Raw genomic sequence first — 13,852 nt, 5'->3', positions numbered from 1 at the left:
GAAAAGGAGGAGTCAGCCGAGGAGGAGACAGAGGATGGAGTAGGAGGAAAAAAAGAAGCAGGCCTGCATGCAATCCGTGGCGGTAACACTAAATCCACACAGAAGCCACGGGTTACATGCTTGACGGCCGTCAGAAAGTTCACCCAGTGGGCAGTAAAAGTTATGTACCTTCCCTGCCCATGTTTGCTAGACCATGTGTCTGTGGTCAGATGTATTTTGGCAACAACACTGTGTGCCAGAGATACATTCACTTGCTGCTGAACGTGGCCATATAGGTCTGGGATGCCCTTCTGGGAGAAATATTTCCTTCCGGGGACCTTCCATTGCAGTGTTCCAATAGCCACAAATTTTCTAAAGGCATCCAAGTCCACCAGTTTATATGGCAGTAGTTGGCGGGCTAGCAGTTCCGACAAGCCAGCGGTCAGCCTTTGGGCAAGAGGGTTATCCGGCGTCATCAACTTTTTACGCTCGAACATTTGGGCCACGGAAGCCTGCGTCCTGCCAGATGAACGCTCAACGCAACGACGGCACGGTGGAAGGTGGCGTCGAGGATGAATGGGAGGAGAGAGGAGAAGCAGAAGAGGCAGGACGTGGATCGCTGGGAGTGTGGCTTTGTGGGTTCTGTGTTGCTCCCACTGGGCTCGGTGATGGGAGGTCAGGTGCCTTCTTAAGATGATCACTCCTATGTGAGTGTTGGGCTTACCGCGACTTATGCGTTGACAGCACAGGCTGTAGATGGCAACACTGTTGTCAGCAGCTGACACGTTAATAAAAAGCCCACACTGCAAATCCATGAGCCGGCATCCTGGGAGCGCCAGAAGTGACCGTGCATAGTGGATGGCTCGTTCCAGAAACATTTGCAGTCTGTTTTTTGCCTCTTGTGCCCTGTGAGCTCTACCTGCTTCTCCTCCCTCTCTGCTGCTCCGTCTATCCCTCTGAACTTCCCTCCTCTTCCTCTCTTGTGGGCATCCACGTGACGTCCATCGACACGTCATCATCGTCACCTTCACCACCACTGACATTTGAGATCTCGGAGTAGACAGCAACAGCGGACACCTCCCTCTTCGGGTTGATCTTGATACTGTTGTCAGACCGCTGGGTGGCGGCCATTGCTACCTCCTCTTCCTCATCCGATGTCAAGAATGGCTGCGCGTCAGTATGGTCTAAGAATGGATGGTAAAATAATTCCTCTGACTCAGGTGGAGGGGCTATGGTGGTGATGGTGGTGTCTTTAGGGGTGCACACAGCAGGGAATGAGGAGGGTGCAGATACAGAGGATGAGGAGGGTGCAGAAGGCTGAATAAGCCACTCAACCAACTCTGGTGCGTCCTTTGAATAATCGCACGCACCTTCTTCAACTTCCCACTTAGGCACCGGCCTGGTGCACCTGCCTGACCCCTTCCACCCCTGTGAAATGGCCTGCCTCATACTCTGCCTGTCATTTTCAAAATCACCCTGTGCCTAAGTCCCTAGAGAAGAGCAGTATTTGTGGAAGCAGGTATATCGCAGGTTTCAATCAATATTTGGTGGAAACAGGTAAATCAAACCCCTTAATCAGTATTTTGTGGAAGCAGGTATATCGCAGGCCTCAATCAATATTTGGTGGAAACAGGTATATCGAACCCCTTAATCAGATTTTTGTGGAAGCAGGTATATCGGAGCCCTCAATCAGTATTTTGTAGAAGCATGAATATCAATCCCCTTAATCAGTATTTTGTGGAAGCAGGTATATCAATTCCCTTAATCAGTATTTTGTGGAAGCAGGTATCTCGCAGGCCTCAATCAATATTTGGTAGAAACAGGTATATCAAACCCCTTAATCAGTATATTGTGGAAGCAGTTATCTCATAGGCCTCAATCATTATTTGGTAGAAACAAGTATATCAAACCCCTTAATCAGAATTTTGTGTAAGCAGGTATATCGCAGGCCTCAATCAGTATTTTGTGGAAGCAGGTATCTCATAGGCCTCAATCATTATTTTGTGGAAGCAGGTATATCAATCCCCTTAATCAGTATTTTGTGGAAGCAGGTATCATGCAGGCCTCAATCAATATTTTGTGGAAGCAGGTATATCAAGCCCCTTAATCAGTATTTTGTGGAAGCAGGCATCTCACAGTCCTCAATCAATATTCGGTGGAAACAGATATATCGATCCCCTTATTCAGTATTTTGTGGAAGCAGGTATATCGCAGCTTTCAATCAGTATTTTGTGGAAACAGGTATCATGCAGGCCTCAATCAATATTTGGTGGAAGCAGGTATATCAATCCCCTTAATCAATATTTTGTGGAAGCAGGTATCTCGCAGTCCTCAATCAATATTTATTGGAAACAGGTATATCAAACCCCTTAATCAGTATTTTGTGGGAGCAGGTATATTGCAGGCCTCAATCAATATTTGGTAGAAACAGTTATATAAATCCTCTTAAGTATTTTGTGGAAGCAGGTATATATCGCAGCCCTCAATCAGTATTTTGTGGAAGCAGGTATCACACAGGCCTCAATCATTATTTGGTGGAAGCAGGTATATCAATCCCCTTAATCAGTATTTTGTGGAAGCAGGTATAATGCATCTTTCAATCAGTATTTTGTGGAAACAGGTATCATGCATGCCTCAATCAATATTTGGTGGAAGCAGATATATCAATCCCCTTAATCAGTATTTTGTGGAAGCAGGTATATCGCAGCCCTCAATTAGTTTTTTGTGGAAGCAGGTTTATAAATCCCCTTAGATAGTATGTTGTGGAAGCAGGTATATTGTAGGCCTCAAACAATATTTGGTGGAAGCAGGTATATCAATCCCCTTATTCAGTATTTTGTGGAAGCAGGTATATTGCATCTTTCAATCAGTATTTTGTGGAAGCAGGTATCATGTAGGCCTCAATCAATATTTGGTGGAAGCAGGTATATCAATCCCCTTATTCAGTATTTTGTGGAAGCAGGTATCTCGCAGTCCTCAATCAATATTTATTGGAAACAGGTATATCAAACCCCTCAATCAATATTTTGTGGAAGCAAGTATAACACCCCTAATTTTTTTTTTTGCCACAACAGTTATACCACACCACCCTGTTTATTTGGGGCAACAGGTATATCGCAGCCTTCAATCAGTATTTTGTGGACGACGGTATATCACACTCCTCAATCAGTTTTTTTTGGGGGCAACAGGTATATCACACCCGTTGCAATTAGTTGTTCCAATAGTGCTTGTCTCTCTATTTAGCTGCGGCATCACAGCAGAACTGCACACAACTGCTGCACAATACAAATGCACTATATACTTTTTATATTAGAAAGTATATTATAGGTATATCACACCCCTCAATTAGTTTTTTGGGGGGCAACAGGTTTATCACACCAGTTGTAATTAGTTATTCCAAAAGCGTTTGTCCCTCTATCTAGCTGCAGTATCGCAGCAGAACCGCACACAACTGCTGCACAATACAAATGCACTATAATATACTTTCTATGTTAAAGAAAGTATATTATGATTATATCACACCCGTTGCAATTAGTTGTTCTAATAGCGTTTGTCCCTCTGTATAGCTGCAGTATCGCAGCAGATAGTGATGAGCGGGAGGTGCCATATTCGATTTCGATGAAATTTGTGAATATTCGCTTGAATATTCGTCTCATATTCGTCGAAATAGAATATTCGTCATTATTCTAGTTATCGCGATTAATATGCGATTTAAATAATCGCCTATTGCGATTTTAACTTATGGTAACTTTCCTATTGGTTTGATATCTAGAATTAGCGAAGATGACGAATATGACAAATGTATTCGTCATATTCCTCAAAACGAAGATAACGAAGTATTCTCCATCTTCGTTTTAGCTCCATATTCGTCAACTTCGCTAATTCTAGCAATCAAATAGGAAAGTTGACTATAGAGACAGCTAAGTTTTTAATTCGCTATGCGATAATATTACTTAGCTTTTTTTTAAATAAATAAAATAATTATAATACTTGATAATTATAATTAGAGGTGGGACGAATCCAATTTTTTTCAAATCCGAAAAGGTTCTCGAATATATCGAATCTTTCGAATCTCGAATCCTACGAATCCTGTACATAATTGTGTGAACGGTGTAAGAAACAAAGTCAGACCGCGTCAGTTTGTCTGAACCTCCACCTCCACCTCCCAGTCACGGTCACACCCTATATGACCGCAATCGTTACGCCCCTGCTCCTATCACTACAGAACATACAGGGTAATACAGCGCCACATACCTCTTACATCCAGTGACGTCTCCTTTGATGTAGATGTTCTCTTTCCTCATCTTCTCCTTTCAGACCTTCAGACCAGACCACCATTTTTCAGCCATTTTTCGTCTCTGCAGTTTGACAAAAAAAAATCTTATAGTTTACTACTTTTCCATCATCCTCCCATCTTCTGGACAAATCATCCTAACACCCCCAATACTGTTCCGCTGTGCTCCCCAATACTATACTGCAGAAACAGATAATACCCCTGATAATACTAGTACCACACAGAGCCCCCAATATAAAATACCCCTTCTTTGTGGCCTCAGTAGATGCCCCCATAGTGCCCCCCAATAATGTGCCAATAAGAAGTGACCCCACAGTGCCACCCAATAATGTGCCAGTAAGTGTCCCCATAGATGCCCCCCTAATCATGTGCCAGTATCAAATGCCTCTCTCCTCTCCCCATGTGCCAGTATCAAGTGCGGAGTGCCTCTCTCCTCCCCCCCATGTGCCGGTATCATAGTGCCATCTCCCCCCATAATGTGCCAGTATCATAATGCCATCTCCCCCCAATGTGCCAGTATCATAGTTCCATCTCCCCCATAATGTGCCAGTATTATAGTGCCACCTCCCCCCATAATGTGCCAGTATCATAGTGCCACCTCCCCCCATAATGTGCCAGTATTATAGTGCCACCTCCCCCCATAATGTGCAAGTATCATAGTGCCATCTTCCCCATAATGTGCCAGTATTATAGTGCCACCTCCCCCCATAATGTGCCAGTATCATAGTGCCACCTCCCCCCATAATGTGCCAGTATTATAGTGCCACCTCCCCCCATAATGTGCAAGTATCATAGTGCCATCTTCCCCATAATGTGCCAGTATTATAGTGCCACCTCCCCCCATAATGTGCCAGTATCATAGTGCCATCTCCCCCCATAATTTGCCAGTATCATAGTGCCATCTCCCCTCATAATGTGCCAGTATCATAGTGCCTCCCCCCCAATGTGCCAGTAGTATCAGTGCCATCTCCCCCCATAATGTGCCAGTATCATAGTGCCTCCCCCCCAATGTGCCAGTAGTATCAGTGCCATCCCACCCATAATGTGCCAGTATCATAGTGCCTCCCCCCCCCCAATGTGCCAGTAGTATCATAGTGCCTCTCACCTCTCCCCCTCGCCAATGTTCCAGTAACAGATAAAAAAAAAAAAAAACACTTACCTCCGCTGCGATGCAGGCCTCTTCTGGCCTGTGTCCCGCGCTGTACGGCTCAGGTGGCGCGATGACATCATCGCGCCGCTTGCACCAGCCTCTGATAGGCTGCGGGCCTTGTGCCCGCAGCCTATCAGAGGAACAGGGAAAGGAAACGCCTCTCCCTCCCCTGTCGCAGCAGCGAAGCGCTCATCTTCTAGAGTGCCCTGCCGCCGCCACCACCAATCTGGGCACCACCGGGATTTGTATCCGGTAAATTACGTCGGGATTCGAGTCCATGAATCCCACGAATCCAGCAAGATTAGATGGATTCGACAAATCCCCCGTCACATCTCTAATTATAATTATTATATTTATAAAAAAAGAAAGCAAAGTAATATTATCGCATAGCGATTTAAACACAGCTGTCTCTATAGTCAACTTTCCTATTTGATTGCTAGAATTAGCGAAGTTGACGAATATGGAGCTAAAACGAAGATGGAGAATACTTTGTTATCTTCGTTTTGAGGAATATGACGAATACATTCGTCATATTCGTCATCTTCGCTAATTCTACCAAGCCAACCATAGTAGACCAGGTCTAAGTTGAAATCGCAATGTGATTACTTCAAGTTATATTAATCGAATTGCGATCTCAACTTAGAGCTGTGTTTCTAATGGGTCAGCATGCTAGAATTAACGAAGTTAATGAATATGGAATATAGCAGTGCTAAGTTGAAATCGCAATTCGATTAATATAACTTGAAGTAATCGCATTGCGATTTCAACTTAATTCTCACATCCGACAGTACATTATAGTATGGAGGCGTTCCCATGGTGATGGGGACGCTCCATGAGCACGGAAGTCGGCAGAAGCGGCAACGGGCACTGACTGGAGCAGCCAGGAATCCTAAGGACATGTAAGAACTACTTTTGGAAAGTGGGAAAGAAAAAAATATAACAATAAAAAATAAAAAAACGAATATTCGAAATAGCAAATTTATAGTGCTATATTCGAAATATTCGCGAATTAGCGAAGTGCCGATATTCGCAAAAAAAATTTGATATTCGAATATTCACGCTCAACACTAGCAGCAGAACCGCACACAACTGCTGCACAATACAAATGCACTATAATATACTTTCTATGTTAGAAAGTATATTATAAGTATATCACACCCCTCAATATAACATATCGATAGCACACCTATACCAGTCCTTAAAAGGACTTTTGTGTCCCTATTAGCCAGCGTTTGGTGTCTCTAACAGCCTGTCCCTGCTCCACAAAGCAACCTCTCCCTACACTGGCAAAACACAGAATGTAAAATGGCTTCCAGATCGGGTTCTTTGATAGGGTGGGGTGTGTCCATGTGCTGAAACGTCTCAATTGGCTGTCCTGTCCCACCTGATGGATGTGTCATGGGTTCATTCACTTTTCTTTTTGCTAATTGATTAAAAACAACTATTAACACTTTTATTTTAAAACATGCTTACTTTTCAGGTTTTTAACCCCTGCCTAAAACTTCAGTACTACACTTCATAATAAAAGGAGATCTGTAGCTTTAAATGTTTTATATTGTAATCATATTGCGTGTTACTTCACATGCTGTGTACACCAATTAGCCATTAGAACTGAAATTAAGTTGCCATATATCCATAGAAGAATAATTATGTAGATTTGTTTGGGGATAAAACCCCCCAGGGCCTCTACCAAACACCAAACCAGTATCTGAAAACTGAAGGATGGCAGTACTCTTAAGTAAGGAAATATAATAAGCAGTGGGTATGGACCCACTGTACCAACTATCCAGTTTGTCTTTGTTCTTAAAGGCATTATCTTGTCAGTCCTCTGGTTTTTACCCTTTATCCCCTGTACAGAAATCTTTTATTTGCATCTGGGGAGCCACCAGGCTTTTGGCAGTTGACCCATAGTGGTCAGAGACATCAGTTCGAAGCACCAAGGGATTAGGCAATACTCTTAATCAGTTAACAGACATAGTTCAGGGCAGGCAGAGTTTGTGCATATCTGTAAAACAATCCAAGGTTCGGGTAGCAGAGAGTATGGTAGACAGGTCAGGGCAGGCAGTGGAATATCAGAGCCGGTTAACAGGCATATGTTCAGTACATGGGCAGACAAAAAGGATAGCACATCTTCACTGGCTAACTAGAAATTATTATCCTAAAGCTCAGGCACTTTCCACTAGAGGAGGGACCCATTAATACCCAGAAGTGACCTGTGATAAGACAGGGAAGAATAAGGGCACATACTAACTGGCCCTTTAGGCCAGACACACACAAGTGAGTTGAATTCAATAAACCTGTAGCATATTTCGGTGAGAGTTTACATTCTGGCCTTGCTTCTTTTGACAGGATTGCACAGCATTAGGCCTCATGCACACGACCGTATTTTTTCGCGGTCCGCAAAACGGGGTTCCGTTTTTCCGTGATCCGTGACCGTTTTTTCGTCCATGGGTCTTCCTTGATTTTTGAAGGATCCACGGATATGAAAAAAAAGTCGTTTTGGTGTCCGCCTGGCCGTGCGGAGCCAAACGGATCCGTCCTGAATTACAATGCAAGTCAATGGGGACGGATCCGTTTGACGTTGACACAATATGGTGCAATTTCAAACGAATCCGTCCCCCATTGACTTTCAATGTAAAGTCAGGAGTTAATATACCATCGGATCGGAGTTTTCTCCAATCCGATGGTATATTTTAACTTGAAGCGTCCCCATCACCATGGGAACGCCTCTATGTTAGAATATACCGTCGGATTTGAGTTACATCATGAAACTCAAATCCGACAGTATATTCTAACACAGAGGCGTTCCCATGGTGATGGGGACGCTTCAGGTTAGAATATACTAAAAGAGCTGTGTACATGACTGGCCCCTGCTGCCGGGAAGGTGCTGCCAGGCAGCAGGGGGCAGCCCCCCCCTGTAGTTAACACATTGGTGGCCAGTGCCCCCTCCCCTGTAGTTAACTCATTGGTGGCCAGTGCGGCCGGCCCCCCCCTCCCCTGTAGTTAACTCATTGGTGGCCAGTGGGCCCCCCCCTCCCCTGTAGCTATGAAAAAGCTTTTATGCAGATGGATCTTCGGATCCGTCTGTATAAAAACTAACCTACGGCCACGGATCACGGACACGGATGCCAATCTTGTGTGCATCCGTGTTCTTTCACGGACCCATTGACTTGAATGGGTCCGTGAACCGCTGGCCGTGAAAAAAATAGGACAGGTCATATTTTTTTCACGGCCAGGAAACACGGATCACGGATGCGGCTGCAAAACGGTGCATTTTCCGATTTTTCCACGGACCCATTGAAAGTCAATGGGTCCGCGAAAAAAAACGGAAAACGGCACAACGGCCACGGGTGCACACAACGGTCGTGTGCATGAGGCCTTAAAGTGATTTATAATGCTGTGTAACCCTGAAAGTCCTGAAATCTACTGACTTGCACTGACATCTTGCTGTCAGTGTAATACAATACATTCCAGGACTCTCATGATCACACAACATTATAAATCAGTTTAATGCTGTGCAATCTAGTCAAGAGGAGCAAGGCTAGAACGGGACCTCTCACTGACATAGTGGTGTCGATGCCAGTGACGGCAGGCCAAGGCCTAGTGTAGGCCATAGGGCTGCCTACAGTGTTTCCTAAGATGATGTGCCTCTCTGGGGCACCCTGCTGGTGAATGTCAGAATAGCACTGACATTAAAATACATTATAGTAATTGTGCAATGTATTTTAGAAGCAATCAAAAGATTGGCAATTATAGTCCTCTTGTGGGACTACTAAATGGTTAAAAAAAAAATATATATATATTACATAAATTAAATCCATGTAAAAAATACACTTTTTTTCCATACTTTTTTTCTACATATATGGTATTGCCGTGTCCGTAATGACCTACACTACACTATTATCATGTAATTTATCCCATATGGTGAATGCCATAAAAAAAATGAATTGCTGCTTTTTGCTTATTCGCCACAAATAAACTAATAAAAAGTGATCAAAAAGTGTTATGTACCCCAAAATGATACCAATGAAAACTAGAAAACCACAAGTTGTCTCGCAAAAATCAAGCCCTCACACAGCTCTGTAGAAAGAATAATCAAACCATTATGGGTCTTGGGATGCGGTGATGCAAAAACATTTTCTACTTTTTTTAAAAAGGGTTTTTATTGTGTAATAGTAGTAAAACATAAAAAAAAAAATTTGGTATATGCTGTACCAGAGAATAAAGTAATCATGTTATTTTTGCCGAAAAATGAACACGGCAAAATTTATAACGTAAAAACTCAGTGGCCGTATTGCTGTTTTTTTCCTATCTCTCTCCAAAAAAAGAGTTCATAAAAGTTATTCAGTAAGTTTTTTGTAGACCAAAATGGTGCCATTAATAACTACAATGTGTCCAGCAAAAAAACAAGCCCACCATACTGCTACGTAGACAGTAAAATAAAAATAGTTATAGCCCTTGGAAGGTGACAATGAAAAAATAAAAAAAATATCTCTTTGTCATTAAGGCCCAAACAAGCTGGTCACTAAGGGACTAAAGCCTCAAATAAGTTAAAAATACTGTATACAATAGAGACCCTATGAGGGACCAAGATCCAACCCTACGTATTAAGGCACACCAAGTTCCCAATAAGAACAATGATGACGCCCAGACAATCCAAAGGTCAAAAAAAAATATCCTAATTGAATAACATAACATTTCATGTTATAAGACGTCTATGATGAGGTGCGCACATTTTCGATACACGTGGGGAAGAAAAGGTGGGCACATTAATAACATAATTTGCTTTCCTAAACACCTAAGGATCCTGGATTAGCCCCTTCTCTGCTCTAGACCAGCAAATATGCAGTCATTGAACCCCTCACTGCCCTATCCCTAATTTATTTGCTGTTGTTCTGGGTTGCCCAGTTTGGAGAGAATCATGTCCACTGAACGTACTGGCCCGCTCACTGTCTACAATGGCTTAGACGGTACATTATGCAATACGTTTATGTCTTCTTGCTTTCTTGGACAGCTCATTCTTATATGTAATCCTCATGTTCATCTTTTCTTCATGTCCTCTCTCTGCAGCTCTGCAATACTGTCCCAGCTCTTCTGAAGGTCCCGGTCATCAGACATCAAGTCCTTAAAAGAACAAACTGTATTGCAACATTTGTGACAAACTATATAAAGTATCACAAAGAGACTTTGAATCCAGAATCACAGCGGGATTTCCTGGACCATTACCTGATGAAGATAAAGGAGGTAAGGGAATTTTTGAGGGTGACCTACATGACCTCAAATTGTTGCTTAATGTATTTGACTCGAATCCTAAATGACAGCCTTATTAAATTCAAGATCTTCATTTATAATTGTGCAAGTTTCTGAGCTGACCCTTCCATACACACACATGAAGCTAATATAACAAATTAATGCATAAAGATTAAAGAAGCATGACATTCCTAAAATCCATTCCAGGTCTTATTCTGACATTTTGGTTATCAGATTCTATATGGTCTGAATCTGAATAAATTTGGTCCAAATCGAAAGTGTCCTGATTGCCCTGAAAAGTCGTGTATGACACTCGATAGTCTCCTTAGACAGTATCCAGCCACTATTTTAGCTCTTTAATGCCAAGAAAGCATTAGTAAAGTCAGAGTGACAGTGAGGTATATAACAATGGGCAAATGGATGGGAGCCGCTGGTAACAAACAGCCTGTTTATATATAAACTTTTTTATTTTAAAGGTATTTTCAAAAATATATATTGTGGAGTTACATCACTCCAAATGAATAAATGAAAACATTTCTTTACATTTTTTTTTTTATATATAAACTTTTTTATTTTAAAGGTATTTTCAAAAAATATATATTGTGGAGTTACATCACTCCAAAACAACAAACAGCCTGTTTAATAACACACTGCACTGTCTGCCAGATATCTGATGGTGTTTAGACACATGTGGTGGTATCAGAAGAAGAAAAGGCTTGTTTTTAGCAAGTGGTTTGGTGTTAAAGAAAAATATATATACAGTGCCAGTTACCATGTTTGGACACACCTTTTTATTCCATTTTATATATTTTTTTCTACATTGTATATTCATGGTGAAGACATTAAAATGATGAAGGACCATTTATTGAAAGAGTAATAAAAAAAAGTGCTAAACAAACCAGAATACATTATGTTTTCTATTTTAGATTCTTCAAAGTAGCCCCCTTTTTGCTTTGGTGATAGCTCTTGTCATTTTCTCAATCTGCCTCATGAGGTAGTCGTCTAGAATAATTGTCTTGAAGGAGTTCTCAAAGGTGCTGAGCACTTGTTTGCTGTTTTTCTTCACTCTGTAGTCCAACTCATTCCAAATCATCTCAACTGGGTTAAGCTCCAGTGATTGTGAAGGCCATGTCATCTGATGCAGCACGCCACCACTCTCCTTCTTGGTCAGATTGTCCTTACGTAGCCTGGAGTTTTTGTTTTTTTGTGATTGTCCTGTTAAAAAACAAATGCCGATCTCTCAAGGCCCAAACAAGATGGGATGGCATATCAATACAGAATACTGTGGTAGCCATACTGGTTAAGTCTTTCTTGAATTTTGAATAAATCATCAACAGTATCACCTGAAAAGAACCTGACACCATCACACCTCCTTCTCATGGTGCTACATGATGGGAACCACACATGTAAAACCATCTGCTCAACTTTTCTGCATTTTACAAAGACATGGTGGTTGGAAGGTGAAACCAAAAATCTCAAATTTTGATTAATCAGACCAAAGTACAGTTTCCACTGGTCTAATATCCATTCTTTGTGATTCTTGTCCCAAGCATTCTCTTCTACTTATAGTTGTTCCTCAACAGTTTTTTTTTAGATGTGTCTGGTACTTGATCTCAGTAAAACATTTATGGAGGTTTTAATTTGAGTTAATTTCTGTTAATTTGCAGCCTCTGAGGTTGGTAATTAGAGATGAGCAAAGTTTTAAAAAATTAGATTCAATCGCTTTGCTGAATTTTTCCCCAAAATTTGCTTTGATCCAAATTAATTAGGCACGAAGGGCGTTAAATCCATTCTATTCTGGCCTGTAGTTAAACTTTAGGGAAAATGTATCCTGGTGTACATCACTGTGGAACAAAATAAGGACATGGAGGCAGCAGCAATAAAGTAGTGGAGAAAAAAAAGGTTCTTTCAATATATGTTATCGCCGTGCAAACACATGCTTTTGAATCCCTTCTGTTAGCTGTAGAATGAATGTCCATCACTATAAGGCTTAGTTCATACGTACTTCACTTATTTGGTCAGTAATAGTGTTGATCGAGCACCCGAGTATAATGGAAGTCAATGGGAGAACCTGAGCATTAAACCAGGTACCTCCTGCTCTGAAGAGGAGAGGGTGCCTGGTTCATAGGAAAAGGTCAGAAATTGATGGAAACACCACTGAAATAGTTCAGGAACAGCATGGGGAGAATGTCTGGATGCATCTTGGACTCTCAGGTCGCTGCTGGGAAGGATGTTGTCTGAATAGTACGCCACTTTTACAGACTGACAATAATACGCACAAAACCAAAAATAAAATCGATTTTAGAGGAAAAATTGTTAGGAAATACTGTATTCTTTCCTGTATATTTACTTGTATATAAAGTGCTGCCAAAAATTACAAGGAAGAGGCGCTCCGATACAACCTGTATATCACATAAAGGAGGGCCTCATTCACATTGTGGTACAATTTTTCAGGAAGTCGGACTCCTACACTCATAAAGCCTATGCACTAAGTGAAAGGGCTGCCAAAAATTACAAGGAACTGGCATTACTATACACCGTTTGCTACACATAAAGAAGGGCATCATACACACCCTTGAAAAATTATGTTTGATGGCCTGCTGTTGACCCTCAAAAACATTTGGAGCAAGGGCCTGCTGATCTGACCCTCTAAAAAATTATATGCGAGGGCCTGCTGCTGAGATGACCCTCTAAAACATTATGGTTGAAGGCCTGCTGCTTAGCAGACCATTGAAAAAATTTACAGTGTTCAAAGCAGGCAGGCGAGGAAGATGGCAGGCGAGGAAGATAGAACGTGTGTACTGGGAACCTCCCCCAGCAAGGCTCACACCTGACAGCCGGATAATGCAGGAACGCTATGCTCCCGGGGATGCGTGCGCAGCCTGCGCATGCGCACACGCCACGCAACTCGCGCACCCGAACCTCGGGCACCAGAATTGGCCTGTCCCCCGCAATCGGCAGATGGTGCAGCAGTTCATTGGCTTTGCCAATTTTTACCGCCGATTCATTCGGAACTTTTCAGCGATCTGCACTCCCATCACTGCACTGACCAGGAGCAACACCCTGTTTGAATGGACCCCGACGGTCCAACAGGCATTCCAGCATCTCAAGAGGCTGTTCACACAGGCACCTATACTGGTACAACCGGACGCCTCTTGCCCGTTTTTTTCTGGAGACCG

The 13,852-nt window shown here is 42.3% G+C and overlaps 1 protein-coding gene across 1 annotated transcript in view; it reads left to right on the top strand.

The window, feature by feature from the left end:
• Positions 1 to 13,852, top strand: part of LOC121002846 (cytochrome P450 2C29-like) — a 205,873-nt gene that overhangs the window by 81,698 nt on the left and 110,323 nt on the right. Inside the window, exon 4 of the mRNA XM_040434456.1 lies at positions 10,494 to 10,667. Coding sequence (XP_040290390.1) covers positions 10,494 to 10,667 — 174 coding nt within the window. The remainder of the gene's footprint in view (positions 1 to 10,493; positions 10,668 to 13,852) is intronic.

This window comes from Bufo bufo, chromosome 5, assembly GCF_905171765.1.
Source record: "Bufo bufo chromosome 5, aBufBuf1.1, whole genome shotgun sequence".
NCBI lineage: Eukaryota > Metazoa > Chordata > Amphibia > Anura > Bufonidae > Bufo > Bufo bufo.
This window is presented reverse-complemented; position numbering and strand designations above follow the sequence as displayed.